At 37.7% G+C, this 27,566-nt stretch overlaps 1 protein-coding gene across 10 annotated transcripts in view; it reads right to left on the bottom strand.

The window, feature by feature from the left end:
* Positions 1-162: 162 nt before the first annotated feature.
* The window catches only part of TCAIM (T cell activation inhibitor, mitochondrial), a 45,729-nt gene continuing 18,325 nt past the window's right edge, over positions 163-27,566 (bottom strand). For 9 of the 10 annotated variants that reach the window (XM_059162284.1, XM_059162292.1, XM_059162288.1 and 6 more), the window contains 8 exons: positions 27,262-27,415; positions 22,433-22,685; positions 14,042-14,164; positions 11,676-11,773; positions 10,829-10,920; positions 7,481-7,713; positions 6,187-6,318; positions 163-1,075 (listed from right to left, as the gene is read on the bottom strand). In XM_059162284.1, coding sequence (XP_059018267.1) covers positions 835-1,075; positions 6,187-6,318; positions 7,481-7,713; positions 10,829-10,920; positions 11,676-11,773; positions 14,042-14,164; positions 22,433-22,685; positions 27,262-27,415 — 1,326 coding nt within the window. In that variant the 3' untranslated portion in view covers positions 163-834. Of the gene's footprint in view, positions 1,076-6,186; positions 6,319-7,480; positions 7,714-10,828; positions 10,921-11,675; positions 11,774-14,041; positions 14,165-22,432; positions 22,686-22,881; positions 22,997-27,261; positions 27,416-27,566 lie in introns of those variants that run through there. The other variant, XM_059162293.1, reaches the window with a different exon arrangement.

Raw genomic sequence — 27,566 nt, 5'->3', positions numbered from 1 at the left:
CCACGTGTCAAACACTGGTAGGAACAGGAAGCCAGGGTTGAAGGGATGACAGAAATCCTGAATGGCCTGAACCATTTTACACTCCCTACTTGCTGGAACTCTTGGGGAAATAAGCAAGGTTTTTCCAGATAGTTTGTCCACAAAAATAAATGAGTCACGTCACTGATTCAAAGACATTTACTGTCTGATAGTGTCATCCTAACCAACAGTTATATTTTAATAGGTAAGAAAAACTTAATAGGTAAGAAAACTTCTGGATTTAAACCTAAATTTTCTGTCACTAAGATGTTTTAACAAACTGGTATCAGACTACTTATGACAATGTGAATACTATACATTGCTTTGTTTTTCCTTCTACTCTTTCTTTCAGGAAAAATCTGGTTATCTAATTTTTGGTACCCATAAGTCTCCTGTTTTAAGCAGTAACTATCCCCTCCTGGCTGCAAAACACACATTTATGCTGACACACAAGAGGCAACTATCCATTTGCATGAGTCCCATTACTTGAGAGCTATGCTGAATGAGACCTGTTTATACCCACGTTAAGTCATATAAAAATACAGAGATATCCTATGTACACATTGCTAAAAAATGTTCATTCTGACATCTTTTTACCCAATCTTGCCAATCAGATAAGAAACACCGTAAGACTGTGAGATAAAACCTTTTAAAATGAGTTTTGTAGCAGAAATTAATTTTTTAAAAAGTTCCACTTTTAGAGCAGCAGTTAGAAACTTCGTTCTTGTAATATGTAAATAATACTGTTATATCAGATTGTGGATTTAAAGAAGTTTAACAGTTTCTTATCACCTCAAAAATAATACAGATTTTCTGTTATTTAACGGCTTCTCCATCCTTCCAATTCCAAGGAATACAAAGGTCTCCATCTTGCATAACAGAATAAAAATGTGAAATGCAGAGGTGCATCCCTTTTAGGTAAGGCAGTGACTGTTCTAGAAGTCTCTTACAACAATCCACCATTTGTTTACTAGAAACGCTGGGCTCCTTATAAAACTTTTCCAGAGAAAATTTCTTCGTTGAAGCCTGTATCAATTCATTTTCAATAACTTTTAACCTGTTATATTGAAAATAAACATAATATTGCCACAAGCTACCACCAAATAAAAGAACATAAAGTGTAGATATAATTTTATATACTGGGCCTCTTTCTTTCAAGATTTTATTTAAATTCAAGTTAGTTCACATATACTGTAATATTTCAGAGGCAGAATTTAGTGATTCATCAGTTGCATACAATACCCAGTGCTCATTCCATCACATGCCCTCCTTAATGCCCATCGCCCAGTGACCCCGTCCCCTCACCCATCTCCCCTCCAGCAACCTTCAGTTTATTTCTTAGAGTTAAGAGTCTCTTACGGTTTGTCTCCCTCTCTGATTTCGTCTTATTTTGTTTTTCCCTCCCTCCCCCTATGTTCATCTGTTTTGTTTCTTAAATTCCACATATGAGTGGGATCATATGATATTTGTCTCTGACTCCCTTACTTAGCATAATACCCTCTAGTTCCATCCATGTCATTGCAAATGACAAGATTTCGTTCTTTCCTATGCCTAAGTAATATTTCATTGTACAACATCTTTATCCATCATCTGTCGATGGACATCTAGGCTCTTTCAATATTTTGGCTACTGTGGGCATTGCTACCATAAACACTGGAGTCTAACTTTCTACTTTCAACACTGAAAATGGTATCCAGAAAGGGTAAATGACATGTTTAGAAGACATGCCAATAGTTCTTATACATGTATCTTTGAAACTATTTGTTCAATCTTTTAGCAGTAATGGGTAAAAATAATTAAGACATAATTTTAAAAGTTCTTTTCCTGCCTCACTCAGCAGCTGTTAGTAAAAGGAGAAAGCTGAGTGTAAAATCCCTAGTTTTAGACTGTAGGTGTACAGTCTGACCCTAGGGCAGTCATGACTTCTAGAGACTCCCAAACACCCACCAGGCTCACAATAAGACCAGGCACCTGGGGAAGAGGCACCTTCCCTCCACTCTCTTCTGTGCCCATCAGCTCCCTTTCTGTTCCCTCCCCTTGGCCTATGGGCTACAATGCCTCTCTTTCCATCAAGGGCCTGAGTTCAACTCAGGGTAGAACTCAGTGTCTTAAATACATTCTCCCCACAGGTGGCCAATGTTTATGGGTATACGTTGATTAACAGATTCAATCCTCCAAATCTTGGGATGTGTGAAAGAGGCCTCCACCTTGTTACACCCTTGAGGGGTGTGCAGACAAGCATGTACATCTCTTGGGAAGAGTACTCACCACACAGTAAGGTGAGTAAACCAAAAGTGCCACGGCCAAGGGTTCCTAAAGAAGTTTAAGTACTGCACTAGTTAAAAATACCCAAGTAACCTCTATTTACCAACTCTTCATCTTTGCATAAAGGAAAAAAGTACCATGAAATATCCAAAAGCTAGGAAAATACATGAAAACAGAAATGGTCATTGTAGTCAGCGGCAATGAGTAGCAGGGGTCTGTAATTACTGACTCACTCCCTTCAACAACACCCAGAACACTTTATCAGGTAGTGGTAGTTTTTTTCCTGTAAGATGACTTCTTCTAGACAATGCTGCTTAGAGATTCAAGAAGTTGAACAGCAGTTAGGGCTGAGGGGGTTCTCAGAATGTTCAAGTTGAACCTGTACCTAATCTTTCTAGACAGGAAGAACCATAGGTACCATCAATAGCAGAGACTGACAAACTTTTTTTGTAAAGGGCTTTTCTCACTGGCTCAAAAAACAAAAGATACTAACAATCTGACTTAGAAATAGAGAGCCTGGCATCTGGTCAAGTTACTGTTTAGTTCTCCAATGACATATCTTTATACACATCTCTGGGCAGAACATGCATTTCCTTTCCTTCTCAGAGAAGCCTCTGGCCTCATTCCTAGGTTGCCCCAACCCCTAGGCCACAACCTTAACAACCACAAGGGCCCATCAGTCCTTCTGGGGTGCAATCTCAGAGGAGAATCGAGCCCAGAGAGGGCAGCCTTCACTGGGGCTCTCTCTGGCTGGCCCCTCCAATAAGGAGATGGTGGGGAACAGCCTTTCTCTTTCGGGGTGTCTCTGGAGTCTGAAGCAGAGAGATTGAAATTATTTTTTGTCTTTCCTTATCATTTCTTTGCTTTATAATATTCATACCTCAACAACAACAATGATATAGAGGAAAAAGGGAGGCACAGTACAAACAAAAGAAGCACCATGAGATGGTGAGTGTGGCTGGTGGCAAGTTCTCTTCCTTTCCTTCTAATACTAAGAAATGGGCCAGACATTTCCTAAGGGGAAATGACCCTTCTTTCCCCTGACAAAATGATACCCCCCCCCCCCATATAAAGCTCCTTCTGCCTCTGACACTTAGTTCCACAAGGCTATCTGTTCCCACTGTCCGGCCCTGGTGACTACGTAGGGCTGGCTAGGCACCAAAGTCTGTGGTAAATATTAGTGGAGTAAATGAACACTGTTTTAAATGGTTTCTCCTACTCTAGGTCAGTATCAGAATTATTTAAACATTCTTCTATTATTGTACATTTCTACTGTTTCCAGTTTGTCTAAGTGATAATAAAATTTATAGTATGTGATATAGGGGGTAGGAGGAAACATGAGTGAGTTACCACAAAAGCAATGAGTGAGGGCAGTTCGTGTAAGAAAATCTAGGTTATGCCTGCCCTACGGAAGAGCTGTACATGGGTCATTACCAGCCTCCAACGGAGGGTGGGTATTCTACAATGCACATGTCCGGTAGCCTGGACATGTTGAGGTGGGGGCTACAAATCATGCAGTCTTGAGAAGGCCATGTAGGATCTACTTGGGACCCAGATATTAGCTTAGAATACTGGTTTTAAACTGTCCATCAAGCCGAGGGTCCTGCAGAGGTACTCAGAGGACTCCCATGGGTATGAGCAGCTTCAAGTTCCCTTCCTCTTTGGAAAGAACACCTGCAAGCTTTTATCTCTTTCATAAATTGGGTTTCTGCAATCTAAGAACTGAACCACAGTCTAAGAACAAACTTCATCTACGACAGACCATAGTCTTAACCACCCCTTAATGATTACACGGAAGGCAACCTTAATAGGGTGGATGGGAGAATGAAGGGAAGGACAAGGCAAAGTGGAGGGAAAACTCTGGGCCTAGAGTCAGAGGTATAAGGAGGGGGAAGGTGATGAGTAAGAGGAAAGGTATATTAGGACCAATGACAAAGTGGCTTCCTCTCGAAGCCAGAAAGATGCTCAGGAAACATGCCAGTTAATGGATTCAGCCAATGGATGCTTCCTGAAGGCCACCTGTGTGCCAGGCACTGATCTTGGGATGAGAGGGAACAAAAAAGACAAAAAAGTCTCTGCCCTCATGATGCTTACATTCTGTCTGGTGATGGGAGGGCAAATAAATGAGGGAAACAGCTTTTAAATACTAGTGGTGTGGAGTACGAGGGAAATAGGCAGACCAGGGGTGGTGGAGGGGTGCCACAGTCGGGGGGGGGGGCACTGTTTCCTGCTGATGTTCAGGGAAGACCTCAGTGAGAAGGAGAAGGTGAACATGGGCTGAGACCTGAGGGAGGTGAAAGGCAAACCAAGAGGAACAAAATGAGTGAGGGGAAAGTCAAAGGGACCCTAGCCTGCAGGCCAGTTCAGTGGAGTGACAGACCCCGACCCGACTTCTCACAGGGCAACTCACTCTGGCTGCTCTGATGAGTCACTGTGTTGACCTCACAGGTAGGATGGAACTTTCAAAAAGTAACCTATGTGAACTGCATTTCTTTTTATTTTACTTCCTCAAAACCTAGTAGCAGGACACCAAAGCTACAAAATGGAAAACTTTCCATTTTCCATGGCCATGGAAAAACCAGAAGCAGCAACTATAGTGTAGCCACTGAAACCATCAGCCCTCACAGTGACAGGTGGGCCAGAGCTGCTTCCAAGGGTTAAAGCTGACTTACAACGGTGAGAAATCACATCACAACATGAAGGCTTACTAACCAGTCAAGAAATGGGACATCCGTGCCATTGGAGCTGGCCAAGAGAGCTGTCACCAAGTCCACAAACAAAACAAAGAGATGTAGCTCCTTCAACTTATTTTATACACAAAACAATCCTGTTATCTCTTGTCTTCTATGGCTCTCCTCCACCACCACCCTTTCTTTCAGATGAGCAGCTGGTGGTGATGGAGGAGTTAATGGGGAGCAAGACAGAAGAAATGCGGAACCAGGGACTCCCCAGCACACTGCTGAACGGTTACCTCAGATCCTCTACCTTCCAGGTTCTGGTCTCTGTCCTTCTTACTCTCCTCTCTGGACTTGTGCAACCACGTTCTCTGGGCCACTGTGTTCCCTGTGGCCCTGTGGCCTTCTGGGAGCACTAGCCTTGGTGCTTCTCACTTGGCCCTCTCTTGTCCAGCTACCGCAGATGCATGCAGAACCCACACCTCTTGCCAGAAACACAGTCCAGGAGGGCAAGGACCTGGGCCCATCATTCTCTTGGTGGCACCTGTCAGTCTTGGGCACACAACAGTCATGGCAAAAGACTGCTAAATGAATGAACGAGTGAGTAAATTCTCAGTATCCAAACCTCCTTTGCCAATGTCCTTAGAAAAACCTCTTTTGAATGTAATATCCTCCTTTCTTCATAGGAGATACATAAAACATTATCAAGCAGTATCCAATGCCCACAAATCAGGAAACTGTCAGCTACGAGTCCTTCAAAGATACAAACAACAACAGAGACAGGACTGCTTATGAACTGAAATAATTTTTTACTTTAAAACTTCTCATTTACTTAAAATCCATTGTTTTCAAAGTTTTAAACCATCAAGATTCCTGTTACTTAAGCAGTAACTGATTTTTTCCTTGTTGCTACCTTTTTCCATCTGGAGAATTTCTTTCTGATATTCTTATTGTTTGTTCTGCCCCTGAGTTGATTTTTATATTAACAAGCCTTGCTTCTCAAATGGAGGCACATGGTGTAATGTCATTGAGGCTGTCATAATCAGAAACACCACATGCAATTCCTCGCAGACCAAGGTAGGGGATAAATAAACGTGGAATATGCACAAATCAGTCTACTTCCTAAGTTTCATGCAATTCTTATGTCCCACCTTTATGAATTCTGAATACCTGAATTTTGACAGACTGCCTGACAGGCAGGACATTACAAAGGGCTCATGGCACTTACTCTTCTTTTCTTTTCATGTTGTCTCTCGCCTGCTGGGCTTTGGTAAGGATAAACCACTGGAGGTTTGCTGGGTCACAGAGGCTTGGGATGTTAAAGTACCCAAGTTCATGCAAGCTTGGAGCATATCTGTCACTGGAACAAAACACACGTGAAAGGAAGAATTACTCATCCCTTGTTTCCCACTCCACCCCAAAGAAAATAGTCTGATGAGTGATGAAGGAATTCATCAAGAAAATCTACTTTACTTTTAAAGTATATAGCAAAATTAGGCTTTAAGTTTTGCTGTTCCTCAAAGACACACACCCTCGGGATGACCACATTCCTCCTCACCCCGTGGCCACCCTCATCTGTGAGACAGAGGCTGTAGCCCACTTCACTCTCAGGTGTGAGGGGAGGTGTGTATTTAGCACCAAGCACAGGTTGTGAAAATTGTATGTGCACAAAAATGTGGGTTACTGATGCAATATTAGTTTAATCCTAGACAGTTTTTCATAGGACTGACTTTGCCCTGTAAGTGGCAATGTATTTCAAGACTGTTTACAGAGTCAATCCTTCATCCTCTCCAAGTGGCTTTTTAAAAATTTTTTTAAATTTTTTATTTTTTTATAAACATATATTTTAACCCCCGGGGTACAGGTATGTGAATCGCCAGGTTTACACACTTCACAGCACTCACCATAGCACATACCCTCCCCAATGTCCATAACCCCACCCCCCTTCTCCCAACCCCCCTCCCCCCAGCAACCCTCAGTTTGTTTTGTAAGATTAAGAGTCACTTATGGTTTGTCTCCCTCCCAATCCCATCTTGTTTCATTGATTCTTCTCCTACCCCCTTAACCCTCCATCTTGTATCTCCACTTCCTCATATCAGGGAGATCATATGATAGTTGTCTTTCTGCGCTTGACTTATTTTTTTTTAAATATTTTATTTATTTGACAGAGAGAAATCACAATTAGGTAGAGAGGCAGGAAGAGAGAGAAGAGGAAGCAGGCTCCCTGCAGACCAGAGAGCCTGATGCGGGGCTCGATCCCAGGACCCTGAGATCATGACCTGAGCCGAAGGCAGAGGCTTTAACCCACTAAGCCACCCAGGCGCCCCTGAGCTTGACTTATTTCGCTAAGCATGATACCCTCTAGTTCCATCCATGCTGGCTTTTTTAATGTGTAAAAAGAGTGTTGCTAATGAGAGTGACATTCTTTAGTTCCTAAGAAAAACACAAAACAATTTAATCTACTTACACACACAACACATGTAAGTGAAAGAATAAAAGTCATTCTTGTTTTAGATATTTACCTGTTAAGGATCATCTGTAAACCACGCAGACTTCGAGGGTGAAAGGGTATTCTGTTTTTCAACAGTCTATTATAGAACACATCAAGAAGAGAGTAATATTCTTCAAGCGTCAATACTGGTTGCAATTCCTCAATATAAACCACTTGTATGCCTCCGAGAAGATAGCTTATTTGGTCTTCTAAAAGCATCAGCCTCCTCTGCAGGTCAAAATAACTTGGTAACCTTTCAAAAAGCTACACAATTAAAAAAAAAAAAAAAGTGAAAGAAATATTTAGTTTTATGTTATTTGTAATAGCTCAATTTTAGGATTCCAATAAATGGGATTGAGAAATTTTAACAAGAAAAACTGTTTTCCTAGAAGGAAAGTTCTAATAAGTGACAGAAAAAGACTTAGTGTAATGCTGGAAACATTAATATTCAAAACAAACCACTATAATCTTAGGGATTTTTGGATAGGACTGAAGAGACTACAGAAAGAAATAGTTCCAAATGAAAATAAGTCCTAAGTACTGTTATTTAAATCTCATATTAGTTTAGAATGATTACATGGTCTAATAGAGAAGGGTTTGAGAAATAAAGTACATGGATTTTTTTTTTTTTTTAAGATTTTATTTATTTGACAGAGATCACAAGTAGGCAGAGAGGCAGGCAGAGAGGAAGGGAAGCAGACTCCCTGCTGAGCAGAGAGCCTGATGTGGGGCTCGATCTCAGAACCGTGGGATCATGACCTGAACTGAAGGCAGAGGCTTTAGCCACTGAGCCACCCAGGCCACCCAAGTACATGGATTTCAATGCCAAGTGTACTTCTTCAGAATTTACTTTAATTCAACAAAACTCAAATTCCATGCAATAAACATCACTGAGCACCTACCATATAAGTAAGCATGAAATTAAGCACCTGTAGTGTATAGATTATAGGCGTTCGGCCCTGCTTCTCAGTCAGGGTGCAAGTAAACAAAACAAGAATCAGGATTCTTTGTACTAAGTGCCACGTCAGCATGAGCGGATACAGAGAAGACACACAAGTAAAGCTTTCTAAGGAAGTCTAATGTGACCGTCTGAAAAGACTGGATTTCGCAGGAGGTAGATGCACATGGAAGTGTGCCCGGGAAGAGAGACCACAGTCTGGTCCGCTGAAGTGGGAAGGCCTTGGCGTGCTGTGCTGAGGACTCATACTTTACCTAGAGAGCCAGGGATGCACAACTTACACAGGCGTGGAAAAGCATCAAAACCTCTGCTCTAATAAAAGCAAAAGCAGTATACTAATTCTACAAATATTTATAATAGACTTCTAACACTCTGAAAATCATTTCCCTACCCACTTACTCCACTTTTCTCTTAATGATTTATCTATGTATAAATGGTAACTATCTTTAAAAAACTGTTCATTTTCAGAAAACTATAGATTCGTACATCTTTCACCCTTTCCCCAATAGTAACGTGTTACAAAACTACAGTATAACATCACAACCGGGAAACTGACATTGATACAATCCACTGGCCTGATTCAGACTTCATCAGTTCTACTTACACTTAGTTGTGTGTATGTAAGTGTGTATCCAACTACATGCAGTTTTATCCCATGTGTAGAGTCACATCCCATGACCACATGATACAGAACAGTTCCACCATAGGGATCCTGTGTGCTCAGCGATCCCCCACGGACCACGGGGGAGAGCCCCCTACTCCCCAACCCCTGGCAACCACTAATCTGTTTTTTTCCACCATTTTGATATTTTTTCCACCATTTTGTTATTTTAAGGATGTTATAAAAGTGGAATCACACAGTATGTAATCTTTTGATACTGACTTTCTGCACTCAGCACAATGCCCTTGAGATCCATCCAGGTTGTTTCTGGTATGAGTAGTTCATCCCTTCTTCCTGTTGGGTAATATTCTGTTGTATGGATGTGCCACAGTTTAATCATTCACAGCCTGAAGGACACTGGAGTTGTTCTAGTTGTTGGCTATTATGCACGTTCATGTACAGGTTTTTGTGTGGACATAATTTTTCACTTCTTTAGCACAAACGCCCAAGGGTGCGACTGCTGGGTCACATACTAAACATGTTTAGTTCTGTGCTGTCATTTTCTTTTCCAGAGCCCTTGTACCATTCTACCTAATCCTCCCAGTGACAGATGAGTGATCCTGTGTTTCTGCACCCTTACCAGAATTTGGTGTCATTATTTTTTATTTTAGCCTTTCAAAAAATTTGTCATCTGTAGGTCTTTTGTGATGTAGCTGCTCAAGACTTTTGTTTTTTTGGGATTGTTTGGTTTTTTTGATTATTGAGTTTTGAGTGTTCTTTTATGCACTCGGTACACAGACTTTGTCATTGTCAGACATGGTTTGCAAGTATCTTCTACTGAATATTTGATTTGAACAGACAGTTCACAAAAGTCTATGGACAGCAAATAAGCCCATGAAAAGATACTCTCCATCATCTGTCATTATGGAAATGCAAATTAAATCCAAATGAGATAGCACCACATATCTATTAGAATGGCTAAAATTTAAAAAAACCACCATTGTAAGCATTAGCAATTTCTCAAAAGGTAAAATACCCTACTTATGATCTGACTATTCCACTTTAGGAGAAAAGGAAATATATGTGCATCTGGACATAATGTTTCTAACAGCTTTATTTCCCATCGCCAAAACTGACATAACTCAATGTCCATTGATAGGTAAATGGATAAACAAATGGTATATTTATATGATGGAATACTACATGGAAATAAAAAGGAATAAATTCTTGATACATGCAACAGCATGGATGAATCTGAAATTATATCAAATGAAAGAAAACAGAACCCCCCCAAAAAGAAGTATATACTTTGTGATTCCATTTATATGAAACTCTAGTAATATAAACTGATTTATAGTGATAGAGAGCAGGCCACTGGTTGCTTGGGGAGAGGGTGGCAGATGGAGGAGAGAGTTTACAAGGGGACATGAGCATACTCTGTGGGTGATGGATATGTTCACTACCTTGATTGTGTTAATGGCTTCGTGGGCATTTACATATGCTAAATCTCATCAAAGTATACACACTAAATATGTGTAGTTTATTGTATGTCAATTATAATACTGTAAATCTGTTAAAACCAAAACAATAGGATGCAGGCCTTTTAGGCTATGCTTCAGGAAAGACTATAAAATTTCCAAATAAAAACGGACTTAAAAATCAGGTCTCTAAGTATTTTAACTACATGATAATAAACATCTATTCTGAAAATAGCTGAAACTATGATTAGAGATTTTTAGTTTACTGGCAAAATAGCATAGTTTAAAACAAAGGTAGGTCTATGACAAGTCAAGATTTTTTGCCTTGAAACTTTTCCTTACTTTTGTCCAGTGATGATGGACATCCATTGTTCCTAGCATCACATGGCCCACTGCACTCATCCCGGATCGGTCTGTAAATATTATTGTACATCCTGATAATAAAACACAAACACTTTGGTCACTGTCCAGAGATGCTTCATTTCTTTAGCATTATGCAAATGATGATTTAAATTTAGTATACAAATTCAGGGTGAAATTCAGCAGAAGCTTAAAGGCTAATTTTTTATTTTTTAAAGATTTTATTTATTTATTTGAAAGAGAGAGAGAGAACACTAGCAGGGGGAACAGCAAGCAGAGGGAGAAGCATGTTCCCCACTGATCAGGAAGCCCTATGCGGGACTTGATCCCACGACCCTAGGATCATGATCTGAGCTGAAGGCAGACACAACTGACTTAACCATCCAGGTACCCAAGGCTGATTTAAAAAAAAAATTTTTTTTTTAAAGATTTATTTCAGAGAGAAGGAGGAAAGAGAGAAAGCGAGAAAGCACGAGCATGCACATCTGAGGGAGGGTGGGAGGAAAGGGCAGAGGAGGTGGAAGAGAATCCCAAGCAGACTCTGTGCTGAGCTCAGAGTCTGCCACCTGGCTTCACCTCTAGACCATGAGATCATGACCTGAGCTGAAATCAAGCCAGTCACTTAACAGACTGAGCCACCCTGGTATCATGTCATTGTTTTATTCAAAGGCTGATTTCATGTCATTGTTTTATTCAAAGGAACAGATTTTAAAATTCAGCTGTGATAAAGTCCCATCTATAAGGGCTTTTAACACTTTGTTTACTTCCACAATTTACAGATGTGTATAGCAGCTGAGTGATATTTTAAAAGAAAATGGAAATTGTTTACCTTTTGCATTTTTCAGTGTTTCCAAGTTCTGCTGTGCTAAGCGGCCTAAACTATGCAGCTGGCTACATCGATGCGCAATTCCCCAGCTCCTCTGCCACCTGGTACAACAGAGCACACAGGTGCATTAACACCAGGCAGCCCTGAGGGAGGAGGCCTGCTCTCACTCCCAGCTGCCTGATTCCTGCGAAAACCAAGGAGTTTCTCAAGTAGGCTTAAGTTTTCCAACTAGCTATTTTTTTTATGAAGCAACCAAATGGAAAATGAATGGTTTGCCAGAGAGTAAAAATATTACTACTATGTTCAGATACCCAAACATTTAAAACAAGCAAATACACCATGCTGTTGTTATTTTAAAATAAAGGAATGAAATGGGGAACACCTAAGAAAACCTTTCTCATCTCCACGTCATTCAGTGATGACGATTTTGTTTTTGATTTAAGTTCTCATTAGGAACTCTAGGTCTAGATCACATCCTTTTTATCTTATTCTAGAGTTAGTGATTTTTTAAAATGACATGCAATCCACTTATTTTCTAAATGAACACTGAATCTTAGTGATGAAACAGAACCTGACATCCACATGGTGTCAGAGGCACTAGAATACAAATGTAAAGACCACTGATCTTTAGAAGCATCAGAACATCCCTCTTTGAATTCTAATTCTGTGATTTACTGGCTCTGTGACCTTGACTAAGTCCGTTATAGGCTTCCTAATGTTTCCATTTCATACATACAAAGTGGGATCACTTCCCCCAGCACAGGCAGCATAAATCTAAGGAATAACATATATGGAGGAGTAAGGCACCCAAAACAAGCTCTCAAAAAACAGCTTCTTCCTTCATCCTATCACTAATTCTGGTGAATGTCATCGCTGGTAAAGTGGATTTTCAATTAACCCACAGATGAAACAGATATAATTTCAAAGAATTAATACTGTGATAAAGCTATTAAATACAGTTCTTATTAATAACTGGTCTTTCACACAGGTGGCTCAGAGTTAGAAACAATCCTTGGTCACAATGTTTCCATCTTTTGGAGGCGTGGCTGATTTTCCAATAGTGGAAAGCCATCATACCCATGATCCTCAGATGTTTTGGTCTCAGAAAGCTTTTGCACTCCTAAAAATGGGGAACCCAAAGAGCTTTTGTTTATATGTTTCATATTTACTGACATTTACCATGGCAAAATCAAAGCTGAGAAATTTCTACACCATATTGTAATATAATGCTTATTTCTTTTTATGTTAAGAAATCCTTAAAAAAAACCTTTAACTTTCCTAATTCCAGTCTCTTTGATAGTTCATTTAGAATTTACACTAGAAAAAGGTATTTTTGTGTGCATAAATTTATTTATTTTACAAACTTTTAAAAAGGATCTTGTTGTTAGGTTTTGGTTAGAGAAGTCCGTGCTACTAAACTGGGATTCGAGGAATCCGCATAATCAAAGCGGGGCCAAAAAATACTGATGTGATGATAAAAAAGCAGCCATCAGCACAAATCCAAACATCCCACACACCCCAAGTCTACACAATTCCCTTGAAATCCAAATTATCTTATAAAACTATGATTTAAAAGAAGCCCCCCAAATCCACTATGATTTGAATATACAAGAACAAAACATGTATTATCAGTACTCCATAGGCACAAGAAAAAGGTGTTATTATGATAACCAAATAGTCATTTAGTTCAAAAGAAAGAAAAAAATTCCTGATAGTGAAGGTTGAAAAAAACAAAACAGGTTACAACAAACAGTAATAGAAACATTCAAGCACAAAACTGGGCAATGGGCAATAGTTTCTCAGTTCCTGTAACGGGTGGTTCCCCCCATGCCCGAATCACACTAGGGCCCCCTTTTACCTTCCTTACTGTTAAATAGCTGTTAAATCTGTTTTTATAATAAATGTCTATTACCTTTATATAACTGATTTCCAGGTTAGTGAAATGTCCTTAAAAAGTCATGCTATAAAACACAGAACCAAGAATACGACACCCATATTTTCTGTCTCCCTTACTCATTTTAAACTTGAATACTGATCTCACAGGATGGAGGAATAATTACTTTTTATATATTACTGCATATAGAAAAGGATATTTTTCTTTTAACATTAAAAAATTAAACTCTTATGCTAAAAATGTCAGTATCTAAACCTTATTTCACAATTGTAAACAAGAGATTGATAGAAGTTTTCTTACATAGATGAACATTTGACTACTTTCAGAAAAAGATAACTGAAGGCTATTTATAGTTATCAGAATAATTACAGTGAAAGATGCCAATACTTGCTGGAATATTTTCTGCTGGAAAGCTTGTGACCTGCAGATAATATATGCTTATTTTAGTCTCTACATTAGGTTCTGTCATTGTTACCTGATGTCTGAGAGCTGCAGCTGATGGGACAGATCATCCTTTAAACGCTCTAGCTCTTTCCTAAGGGGCAAACTGTTCTTCAGTTTTTTAACTGCACTTTTCCCATTGTTATCTAACCAGGATCTAGAGAAAAAAAAAGAGAGAGAGAGAGACTTTAAATACTGACGCTAAGGCAAACATTTCTAGTTCTACAAGACATTGGCACTGCAGTGAAGCAGCTCCAGTGTTAAACTAAGTTTCCAATCAAACCTCTACCAAATTATAGGCAAAACACAAGGTGGGGAGAGTTGAATAGAGCCCAAAGTAATAGAGTTAACTTCCGCTGGGTGTTAACAGGGGAATAAACAGACCTACCTGGAAAGGACAGGTGTTTTGGGAGACTCTGTGGTAAAAAGAGACTGGGCTGGTAAGGTCTGGCCAGTGGAGGGGCTTGGATAGAGATATGGAGGAGTAAGCATGGAAAGCACAGGGCACTAATGATTAAGATTAAACTAAAGGAAGAAATTGGAATCTACCCAGCTAGAACCCCCAAAGTAATCTTTCAAGTTCCTTCATTAGGACATATTCACTGTCCTTTAAGTGTGTCACCAGCACCATTAGATGTGTCTTTTCAGTTTGACTTTTCATCTTATTAGTTGTACCATAACATTATTTCCACATTTGCTCTCGTAGAAGTGATAGTTCCACCTTCCCTGGGGAGAATATGAGTGAACGATGGATGTATATGCGTGAAGATCTAGCACAGCCCACTGAAAACAGAAGGGAGAGGTTTTGGAGTATCTTGAATTTTTAAACCTTTATTCCATCTCTAGAAATCTAAGAACAGATTTAAAATTTATTTCTTATTAAAATTTAATTTTTTATATATACAATGGAAGTCATCATAACTAGAATATGACTTAACAGGTGCTGGCAGAATAGACTTTTAAAAAATAATCAAGTTGATAATCTTGAAACCAATAAAATCCTTATGCATCTATCAAATATTTATTTGAAATGCTTGATACTGTGTTGTGTTGGGAGGTAAGGAAGATAAAATTGTTCTGCAAAGGAAGACACTTCTACTAAGCAATACAGAGATAAGAAATTAGGATATATGAAGGGCATCTGGGTGGCTCAGTCAATTACACATCTGACTTCAGCTCAAGTCATGAGCCCAGAGTCCTGGAATCGAGTCCTACCTTGGGCTCCCTAAAATATTTTATTTGACAGAGAAAGAGAGAGAGGTCACAAGCAAGGAGGGCAGCAGGCAGCAGGGAGAGGGAGAAGCAAGTTCCCCACTGAGCAGGGAGCCTGATGTGGGACTCCCTCCCAGGACCCTGGGATCACAACCCAAACTGAAGGCAGACGCTTAACCAACTGAGGCACCCAGGCGTCCCTCAATAATATATTTTTAAAAAGAGTAGTAATAGTTTTTTTAAAGTTTTACTGATGCACCCAAAACCATAAGTTACCTAGAAATAAACCTAACCAAAGAGGTGAAAGACCTGTACTCTGAAAATTATAAAAACATGGATGAAAGAAATGGAAGATGACACAAAGAAATGGAAAAACATTCCATGCTCATGGATTACAAGAACAAATATTGTTAAAATGTCTATACAACCCAAAGCAATCTACAGATTTAATGCAATCCCTATCAAAATATCAACAGTGTTTTTCATAGAACTAGAACAAACAATCCTACAATCTGTATGGAACCATAGAAGACCCTAAATATCCAAAGCCATCTGGAAAAGAAAAACAATGTGGGAGACATCAAAATCCCAGACTTCAAGTTAGATTACAAAGCCGTAGTGATCAAAACCGTCTGGTACTGGCACAAAAATAGACATCGCTCAATGGAACATATGGAAACCCCAGAAATGGACCTACAACTATATGGTCAATTAATTAATCTTGAGTAAAGCAGGAAGGATTGACTATGCAATGGGAAAGAGATGGTCTCTTAAATAAATGGTGCTGGGAAAACCGACAGCAATATGCACAAGAATAAAATTGGACCCCCTTCTTACATCCTAAACAAATATAAATTCAAAATGGAGAAACCCAAATATGAGACAGGAAACCATTCAAGTCCTAGAGGAGAACACAGACAACAATCTCTTTGACATTGGCCATAGCAAAGTCTTACTAGATAAGTCTTCTGAGGCAAGGGAAACAAAAGCAAAAATGAACTATTGGGACTTCATCAAGATAAAAAGTTTCTGCACAGTGAAGGAAACAATCAGTAAAACTAAAAGGCAGCCTACAGAATGGAAGATATTTGCAAATGACATATCTGAGAAAGGGTCAGTATCCAAAATACATAAAGAGCTAATCAAATTCAACACCTAAAAAACAAATAATCCAGTTAAAACACGGGCAGAAGACACAAATAGACATTTTTCCAAACAAGACATCCAAATGGGTCCAGAGACCCAACTGATCTTTGCTGTTTGGTCCTTTCACAGGATTCTGGAAACTAAAGTAATGACCTTGGCTTTCTTGTACAAGATAATATTTTGATCAGAGTACCACTTGGGACTATAGACAATCCAACAAGGGAAGAAACAACTTCTTGAAAACCACACTGTATTAGCATAACGTTCCAGAGGACGATTCCAAGGGCAGCTCTCTGCTAATGATAGTACTAGGGTGAGCCACGTAAAATTGTCAATATCTATTTCTTTCTTTTTTTTTTTTAAAGATTTATTTATTTGACAGAGAGAAATCACAAGTAGACAGAGAGAGAGAGAGAGAGAGGGAAGCAGGCTCCCTGCTGAGCAGAGAGCCCGATGCGGGACTCGATCCCAGGACCCTGAGATCATGACCTGAGCCGAAGGCAGCGGCTTAATCCACTGAGCCACCCAGGCACCCCAAAATTGTCAATATCTAAACCTTTTTGTCCTTTGTGATGGGAATTAAGGGGTGCACTTGTGATGAGCACTGGGTGTTGTAAGGAAGTGCTGAATCACCAAATTCTACACCTGAAACTAGTATTACACTGTATGTAACTGGAATTTAAATTAAAAATAAATAAAAAGAAAAGCTTTAATGAAATGTAATATATATATATATATATATATATATATATATATATATATACCAAACAAGTCATCTATTGTTAGTATGTTCTCAGTGTTGTGCAATCACCAGCACAATCAATTTTAGGACTCTTGCATCACCCTAATAAGAAATCATGTACCCATGAGCAGTTACTTCAATACTCCCCTCCAGCTCTTAGCAACCACTAATCTACTTCCTATCTCACAGATTTGCCAATTCTGATTGTAGATGGACTCATGCAATGTGTGGTCCACTGTGGCTGCTTCTTTCTCTTAGCATAATGTTCTCAAAGTGGAGCACCTGGGTGGCTCAGTGGGTTAAGCCTCTACCTTTGGCTCAGGTCATGTTCTCAGGGTCCTGGGATAGAGCCCCACATTGGGCTCTCTGCTCAGCAGGGAGCCTGCTTCCTCCTCTCTCTCTCTCTGCCTGCCTCTCTGCCTACTTGTGATCTCTGTCTGTCAAATAAATAAACACAAAAACAAAGTAATGTTCAAAAAAAAAATCCATGCTGTAGCATGTATAGTACTTCATTTGTATTTATGACCAAATATTACTTCATCCTATAAACAGACCACAGACACGGGACAGACACGGGATTCTGGAAATCCATTCATCAGCTGATGGGACACTTTTGGCTATCATGAGACTGACGTGCTGCCTACTGCGCTACGGCGGCACTACTTTTGGCTATTATGAATAATGCTGCTATGAGCAAGTTTTTATGTAGACATCTGTTTTTCCCACATCTTTCCCAATACTTGCTATTCTCTTTTTGATTATAACCATATTAGGCTATGAAGTGGTTACTTCATGGTGGTTAATTTATTAGACCTCGCTTTGGTTTCAAAAATGATTTCATTATACCTACAGTGCTAAATACAGTACATGTATTTTTTTAGAGCATTTTTTAAAAAGATTTTATTTATTTATTTGAGACAGAGAGAGTGAGCATGAACTGGGACAAGGAGCAGATGGAGATGAAGAAGCAGGCTCCCCACCAAGCCACCCAGGCATCCTAATACATGTACTGTTGATAAGAGGCAGGCAAAGAGAAGAAAAAAAAAAAAAAAAAAACTGATAATGAAATGAAGCCAAAGCAAAGTGGTATATAGAAATGAATACAGGGGCACCGAGGTGGCTCAGTGGGTTGGGCCTCTGCCTTCGGCTTGGGTCATAATCTCAGGATCCTGGGATCAAGCCCCGAATCAGGCTCTCTGCTCAGCGGGGATCCTGCTTCCCTCTCTGTCTCTGCCTACCCCTCTGCCTGCTTATGCTCTCTCTCTCTCTCCCTCTGTCAAATAAATAAATAAAATCTTTTTAAAAAAATTTAATCAAACGAATACAGGAATATCATGTACAAGGTGTAAAGTTAGATGCAAATTGAAGACATTTAGTTTACTTCCTAGGTTCATGATTCTTTTTAGATAAAAATATTTCAATAATGCTGGGGCACCTGGGTGGCTCAGTTGGTTAAGCACCTGCTTTCAGCTCAGGTCCTGAGGGATCAAGCCCCAGGTAAGACTCCCTACTCAGCGGGGAGTCTGCTATTTCCTCTCCCTCTCCCTCTGCCTGCTGCTCCCCCTGCTTGTGTTCCCAGTCTCTCTTTCTCTAACTCACTCTCTCTCAAATAAATACAATCTTAAAAAAAATATTTCAGTAACTCCCAAGAAGTTCAGTTCTTCATGGATTTAAGAGCATGAAAAGGAGAGCCATGATCCAAATCAAAATAAAATTAAGATGGCATAAATTTCAAACTCCTAGGCCTCAAACTGCGTGGAACAAGTAAGGCATTTACACAAATAGCTTTTCAAACTTCTTGGATGGCAATCCATACAAAGAAATTTTTTTTCACAGTAAGAACTTTTAAATGGTGACTCAGTATGTACACACATGCACACACATATATGTTTCTACATAACTAAAACAAGTATTTTGAGAAACACTACTTAAACTTACTGAAAACATGTATTTTTAAAAATGTAAAAAAAGATGAAAGCAAAAGCAAAACCACTTTGCTGATCCCTAATCACTAAGTTGCATCATACTTGCAATGTGAAAAACACTGACTTAGCCTACAGAAAAGGAAGAATAAATAAATGCATGATACCAGTTAAATCATGACTAAAATTTCCAAATGTTCTACAGAAATAGTTCCAAGGTTGTAGTTGTACAATGTGGCATTTTGTGAACACTAAGATTGACTTAGAACTTCTACACTGAAAGTGAAATATAACTCCTTGAACAAAATTCAAATGCAAAAAATGGAAGTCTGACATTTACTGGATTTCAGTGCATGATAGAGTAGCATTTCAATGGCCTTTCTATAGTTCCATGACATGTTTTTTTCTTTGGAAAAGGTATTTCATATGGGATTATTTGTTTAGACAGAAATGGATCCCACTGGCTCCTTCCAAGCACAAATTAAAATTCATTTTGTTATAATATTATTTGGAAATTAGAGAATATACCCAAAATATGGACATATTAAAACCTACAACATGTCCATGGAGTGGAATTTCCCAATTTTTTTGAGACTGGCAAACTTCTATTACAGTATAGAAAAAAAACTCTTGAGGTATTAAAAATTTCACTTTATCCATTTTATATGGTTATACAGTAAAATGATTTTGAAGTAAGATAAAGCACAACTTGCCAAGAAATTCAGAATTACATAGCATGTCCTAAACATGGATTGAAATGTAACTACCACTTAAAAAAAAAAATGTAATTACCAGATGTAATATGAAAACAGATTGAACGGAGCTTTATAATGTGGTAATTCTTCTACTTAAAAAAAAAATCCTGACTGATTTATTTTCACAATTTCTAGGTTTTATTTCGCAACATTAAGAGATGATTTCAGTTTACACTAAAAAATACTGCTATTAAAAAAAACACAATGCTATTATATTATCTTTTTAAAATACTGTATCTTGGGGACACCTGGGTGGCTCAGCAGGTCAAGCCTATACCTTAGGCTCAGGTCATGATCTCGGGGTCCTGGGATCTAGCCCCGTATCGGGTTCCCTGCTCAGCAGGGAGCCTGCTTCCCCCCTCTCTGCCTGCCTCTCTGCCTATTTGTGATCTCTGTCTGTCAAATAAATAAATAAAATCTTAAAAAAAAAAATTGTATCTTGAAATACTAGAAGAAATTATTAGAAATCCTAGAGGAAAGCTTAACATGCTTTTAAGAATAACTTTTGATCAGGTGAATACAATTTATAATTGTGAAGTGATCTTCACTGGTGAAGATCAGTTTGATGTAAATTTGAATTATCATTTTTATGTTCTTTGTGACCATTATAATTATGTGCACCTTCTGATTCCTCTTCTGCAACCTAAATATACAAGATGAAATTAAACAATACAAGAATCAAAATAAAAACATGAACTGCATATGGCCAAAATGACCATGGTGGCTAACAAGTTTTGGCTGTCACAGGTACCCTAAATCTTAGAAGGCAGCATCACTCAATTCATGAGTTGAAAGCTCTCCAATGATTCGATGATTTTATAATTATTTTAAAATAATTACAAATTTAAAAAATTAATAATTGAAACAAGAAATTGATACAGATATTATTCTGACTTTTATGATAAAAGCTCCTGGAACCCTTACTGGGAAAAACTCACCTAAAACAAACTGTTGAGTAAGACCTCAGTAGAGTACCTTCAAAGTGGGCAGTATCTGTGTTTGGGAAAAGGTCAAGACTGGCTCAAAGGGTTTGGAGCTGCTCATACTCACAGCAACCTACTTAACTTCCACTGTAGCCTCTGCATGTAATTACCTTCAATCATCTCTTCTGTTTTTCTAAACCTTTTTTTTAAATCATCAATTTCTACCTTACCATGACTTTTTTTTATATATATATACATCAATTTTTTTTAAAGATTTTATTTATTTATTTGGCAGACAGAGATCATAAGTAGGCAGAGAGGCAGGCCAAGTGAGAGAGAGGGGGAAGCAGACACCCCGCTGAGTAGAAAGCCCAATGCAGGGCTCTATCCCAGGACTCTGAGATCATGACCCAAACCGAAGGCAGAGGCTTAACCAACTGAGCCACGCAGGTGCCCCTATACATCAATTTCTATCTTCATTACTTCATTACTTCTGGTCTGTCATTATCATTCCCAAAGTCACATTTTCATTCTGGTTTTGTTTACAAAGAGAATTGGAACAATTAAAATCCACATATTTAGGGAGGTGATTTACCCCCTAGTTACACACATACACAGACCAGAGGGAGACCATCATAGACATGTACACACATGCCTTCCGACAGGTTGTCTCCCTTTCTGTACTAGACTACTACTTTCTTGTCTCTATGGCTTTATTTGGAATCTAGCTAGATAGCAAGGGCAGGGATTCCTGAGTTAGTATAGGTAGTTCACAAAGTAGATGTTTGGCCAGTAGATAATTAAAGATAATTTATGATGTAATAAATGAGAATCCTCTGGTAAGCCATGAACTCTTTAGGTACAACTATAGGCACAGAATATGGGTGGTGTTTATGGAGTCCAAAAAGGACTTATTCAAAAAAATATTAATGGTGACTTTACAAACAGGACAAGTAAAAGGGAAATATTTCATACATGGCTTTTATAATTAAAAATTATTCTTTCTCAGTATTTCCAGATTATATTTTTAAATATAGATATAACTAACATATAACATTAGTTCCATGTATAAAACATAATGATTTAATATTGGTATATATTAAAAAATGATCACCGTAGTAAGTCTAGTTAACACCATCACCATACATGGTAACACATTTTATTCTTGTGATGAAAACTGAAAAGATCTTTTCTCTCAGCAACTTCCAAATATACAATACAGTATTATTAACCACAGTCCCCACACTATACATTATTATATCGCTAGGACTAATTTATTTTATAGCTGATAGCTTATACTTTATAACTCCCCAGATGATATTTTCAAATGTTGTCTCCATGCACTTCTATCATGTATGGATTATTACACTAAAGGACATTACTGTTGAGCTATCTGGAGAAACTGGAAATGTTTAACAAATGAAAAAAACTAACTTTTTTTTATAGTCTTAGGTGTATATCTTTTCTCTACTTACCAGGGGTAACTTGAAGAGCAGAATTTTTAAAACTTAAAACAAAACAATCCCCTGTATGCATGTTTGGTATCAAAAGACTACAAATTAAATATAGTTGGAAGTACTTGGGCAACTTTAAGAAACATGAAATCTTTTTCATAATGGTTACTGGATTAACTATTTTAATAGAAATTACTTTTCTTGGAAGATCAGACTCTCATTCTAAATATGAACTACGAATAAGTTTAGTAAAATAAGAACTTTTACATACGTTAGGGTTGTTTCCATTCTTGAGACTTGTTCGAGGTCTTCATGAGGGTCCTTAAATCCAGTAAAGTAGTAGTAAGATTTGTCCCACTTGATGGGCCTGTCAGACATCCTTTTAGCCTCCTTGAGAGGCTGAGAATGCACATTAGTATTCAAGCTTTGGATATGTTCAACAGATAAACTGCAGGAGTTGAGAATATATAATACTGTGCTTAGCAGATCTCTGGTGTGCAAAGTAAATTTGACTGCTCGAAATCCTAGAGAATATAATTCCCCCAAACAATTAATACAGATGATTATTCACTTATTTAAAAACACCTTTTCAAACAACAAAAATAAAATAAAAATCTTTTAAAAACATTTGATTACTGATTAAAAACTATCCTACTGGTAAATAATCTGTAAACAGAAAACTACTTCCCTTGTCCAAAACTACAATGCAGTTATCTTTACCTTCATGAATTCCCTGGTCAGTTCTCTGTCTAGTTTGGCACTTGAGACCTGGATCCAGCCCATGGAGGGGATTCAAAATATTTTCAGTGCTGCCCATAAATTTGGTCTCGACAGTCTAAGAGATGGAAAAACTCTCTTATGAGCAAGTGTCCATAAAAGACAGTTTCTGGCACTAAGACAAAGGGGGAGAGGAGGGGATGGGGAGGGTGTACTGTGACAGTGGTTCAGATGAGAGCAGCCAGAGAGTCTAGTCTCAGGGGTGCCACAAACCCATCTTGAATTTTCTGTGATTACAGGAGATTATCTTCACACTTGTCCACACAACTACTTAATAACTCAACATTTTTTGGAAGGGATGTGAAACTCCTTAATTGTTTAAAAGTTAACACTTTACAATCTTAGTTTGATTATGGATAGTCAGTGGGATAAGATTAGTAATCTTAACTTGTTACAACCTCAACAGGAAATTTGTTTTCTCCTTTTTATCTCTTCATTAGTGGGGGTTAGGCATGATTCTAGCTGAATTTATGTAACTTCTCAACACCCTACCAACCATGTGATTATTATCTCTTTGCAAATGCGAAGAAATAGGAAGAATGCAGAACAAGGGTTTAAATCTGAGTTGACTTCAAGCCCAGTATTTTCTCCATAAGAGCATGCTGATTCTTTCCTCATTTTTAAAAAGTACTTTTAATTGGTTTTGAAAATTATAACATTATTATATAAGTAATTAGAGATGCATATAATAAACATAAAAATAATAATAAACATAAAAGTCTCCTTTTAAAAAGGATAAAACCTCACATCTTTATTAGACTTATATTTAAAAATATATATATTTAAATATATATATTAGATTTATTAGTCACATCTATAACATACCTGCACTATTTCATACGGTAGCTCCTAGCCCTAAGTGGCAGTTTAGAGTTAAATTAATGCAAATTAACAAAATTAAAATTCAGTTTCTGGTCATGCTAACATTTCAAGTGCTTAACAGTCACATGGCACTTGTGCCCGCTATATTAGTGTGAATGCAGAACATTTATATCACAGAAAGTTCTCTTGGACAGTCGGACTGCTCTAGACCTTTTCTGTGTTCATGTTTCTGTGTTCATTACATACAATATATGCTATTCATTTACACAAACATACACCTACAGTTTGGATTGTTTCCTTTTAATATATAAACAGTATCACTCTAGACATATTACTTTGAACTTGCTTTTGTTACTTAAACTTGGTGACTCTTCCATGTCTGTATGTATGGATCAATCCATTTTTTATTAGCAGTTATATATATCAGTCCACATAATGAAGGAAACGAAGCCTAATTTCTTTGACATTTCTGAAACTGATGGACATAAAAGCTTTTATTTTTCACTTTTTATATAAGGCTGAAATGTATTTTCCTTTTTTTTTTTTTTAAGATTTTATTTATTTATTTGACAGACAAAGATCACAAGTAGACAGACAGGCAGGCAGAGAGAGGGGGAGGCAGGCTCCCCACTGAGCAGAGAACCCAATGTGGGGCTCGATCTCAGGACCCTGGGATCATGACCTGAGTTGAAAGCAGAGGCTTTAACGCACTGAGCCACCCAGGCGCCCCTGAAATGTATTTTCTTATCTTTGGCACTGATGACAGATTTCACAATTTAAATTATTCTCAAGAGATACACATTCCGCTTGCCACACAGAGTTAAGGAATCTAGAACATGCAAACTAAGAAAGTTTTTTTAGCTGAATTCCTTGAATCATTTTATGGTAAAGTGAGAAATACTAGTAAGGGAGTTGTTCTAGTTGGTGAAAGAAGAAAGTAAAGTCCTAATTCCTGTGTTTGAGGGTAGGAAGAGCTCAGTCAAGGATAAATCTGTTTCTACCTTATCAATCCCATTAACTACTTAATTGAATGTAAGGGCTAAGGAATGTGCATATGCTTTATTGGAAAACAGTACATCATTAGTTTAGTTTGGATTTGATTACTAAAGTTAAACATTTTAATTTTTTTGGCTATTTGTATATATTGTTTCCTGAACTGTCTAGCCATTGTCTTTGCCCATTTTTGTAATGGAGCTACTTTGTGTTTTCCTTTTGGTTTCTAAGAGCTCTTTATACATTATCTTTTTGTCATATATGCTGTATTATCTCCCACTTTGAATTCATTTTTTCTATAATCCATTTTTGTTTAATGAATGGCTCAAAGTTTACCATTAATGAAAGTTGAGGATTTCCGTCTTTATTCAGTCACAGCTGCCTACAGTTACTTATTGTAGTATTAACTCACAGAAAGCTCCCGGTGAATCTTCTACTTGTTTGAAGGAAGTTTATTTCCTCATAGGCCATCAAAAGTGAAGAAGTAATTTAAGACTTTAATTTTAGTAATGAAAATCAGTAGTAACCACTTTACCTTATTACCATCTTAATTAGGAATGATCTTAATTTTATAATCAGATCAAGAGATTAAAGACATTAAATACTTGTCAGAGTGCCAATCTCTGTCATACAGGCAAAGGTAAAAATGATTACTAACAATATTTTTAAAGAAGAATAGATAATGTAGCATATAAATCACATTAGACTAGGATTAAGGAGACATTTGTTCTAGTACCAGCTCTGTCCTTACTTTGCTGTGTGAAACTTCTTAAGTTTCTGAGTTTCCCTCTGTTTGCTCCTTCCCTAACAAATAGACCTGGTTTATTCTTTAACTCCACATATAGTCAACATTCAAGACAAACCCAATAGATGGTGCTTGTGAAAGTGGCAACTGTAGCTACTAGAAATGAGTCTGACTCTCCCAAATACAGACAAATAAAAACAGACTGGTGATAACATTCTTGTTTTAAAAAACTGTAAAGGATGTAATTTGCTCTCATACATTCCATCTGTTATGGAGAGAGAAATCATGAGATCTAAGTAGACCACTATGCCTAAGTATATGATATTTTTCAATTCATGGCTTAATCTTAACTGTGTATTTATTAAAAAGTATTTATGAATATTTGGTCTTACACAACATATTTGTTATTATTTACAATTTCAAACAGAATTATGTCATTTAGAGTGATAAACATAATTACTTATTATTACTACTATCATTTAAGCATTCTTCAGTAGAGCAGTTCCTTCACAACAGGGCTATGAGTTGACTTTTTGTCTTGGATAATGAGAATAGTGTCTATTTTTAATAAAACTCCCAAATCAGAGGTAGATGGAAAAGAGTCAAGGAAAGGAATTTCTGATTCCTGAACTCCCACATACAAACACGAGAGATTAAGAAAACAGAGTAAATGTATTATCAAATGCTCACTCCTAGAGAGACTTGGTGGGAAGTTGTTTTCAACATAAAGATCCTGTTTTAGTACTTCTTAGATCAAGCTCTTCCATACTCCATGTAAGCACCCAGGAGCCCTGTGAGCCCAAAGTATAAGGCAGGGGTCTTCACTGTGAGTGTTTCAGTACATAACACAGTACTTAACCTCTTCCATGCTTTAGTACTTAAACTTTCTCATTTTAATAATGAAGAACCAGAAGTTAAGCTCTCATAGCTAGTCACTGGCAGAGCTAGAAATAGATTCTAGGTTCCAAAAACCTATCAGATTTTGAGTTGTCTAACAGTTTGCTTCAGAAAAAAATTATAGCACATTTTATACTTGTTTTAATCTTAACTCAGAGAAAGCTCTTGGTAAACCTTTAAATTATTTTAAAGTTCATTCTAAAAATAAAGTCATTTCCTCAAGGATCACCAAAAGGATAACCCCTTTATTTAGATATGTAGAGAAATGATAGACCTGTATCTACCTATCTACCCTTAATTTTAAATATTTTTGGATCAGGGCTAAAGCAGTAACAAAGGGCCAAAAAGAAGGCTTCTATTAAGACTGACTAAAAAGAGCCTACAGCTGGAGTTGAAAGACCTGGCTGGGTTCAAGACCCACAATCCATCTTCAGCCCTGGGAAAATCCCTGCACATAATTTACTTGGGCAAATACTACCTACTTCATGGGGTACTTTGATGGCTAAGTAAGGGAATATAGGCTGTACTTTTTAAAAAATGTAAATTGTTATATACATGGTTAACACTTAAAATATGAAATAGGAGGTGAACAAACAGGAACATTCAGTTTTACACACAAAAAAGTTTAAACTCAAAAAAATGGCTTTTTCAAACACAGGAAGCCAGGAACAGAATCAAATTCTGAGAGAACAATCAAATTTTATATACATACATACATACATATCTACACACACATACATACATACATACTTACTTATTTATTTATGACCAAGGCTTCAATCCAAAGGTATTCAGGCAACGGCAGACTTAATAAACATATTTATCACATAGCTTGCAAGGGAAACACTAGAAATAAGAAAACATACCAGAAGTGCTAAAGGGTTCCTGGCCTTCAGAGGAATTCTGCTCCGTTTCTCTTACATAAAATGTAAGCGGAGTTGGTTTCAAAGACCTGAAGCCTGGTTTCTGGAGGTTTTCTAAGTAGACACTCAATCTCTTAAGAGAATTTTCATTGACTTCCTGGAAAAAAAAAATACCAAGAAGCATTTACACACAAAACAGATCAAGAAAACAACAGCATTTATATCCTGAACTTTAAACACGTTATTGAGGGTACTGAATAATTTAGTATTAAAAATGTTGGGATTTCATAACTCTTCGATGAAGAATA

This window comes from Mustela lutreola, chromosome 2 (assembly GCF_030435805.1).
Source record: "Mustela lutreola isolate mMusLut2 chromosome 2, mMusLut2.pri, whole genome shotgun sequence".
Taxonomy (NCBI): domain Eukaryota; kingdom Metazoa; phylum Chordata; class Mammalia; order Carnivora; family Mustelidae; genus Mustela; species Mustela lutreola.
Note: the sequence above shows the minus strand (reverse complement) of the source record. Positions and strands in the feature narration are given on the sequence as shown.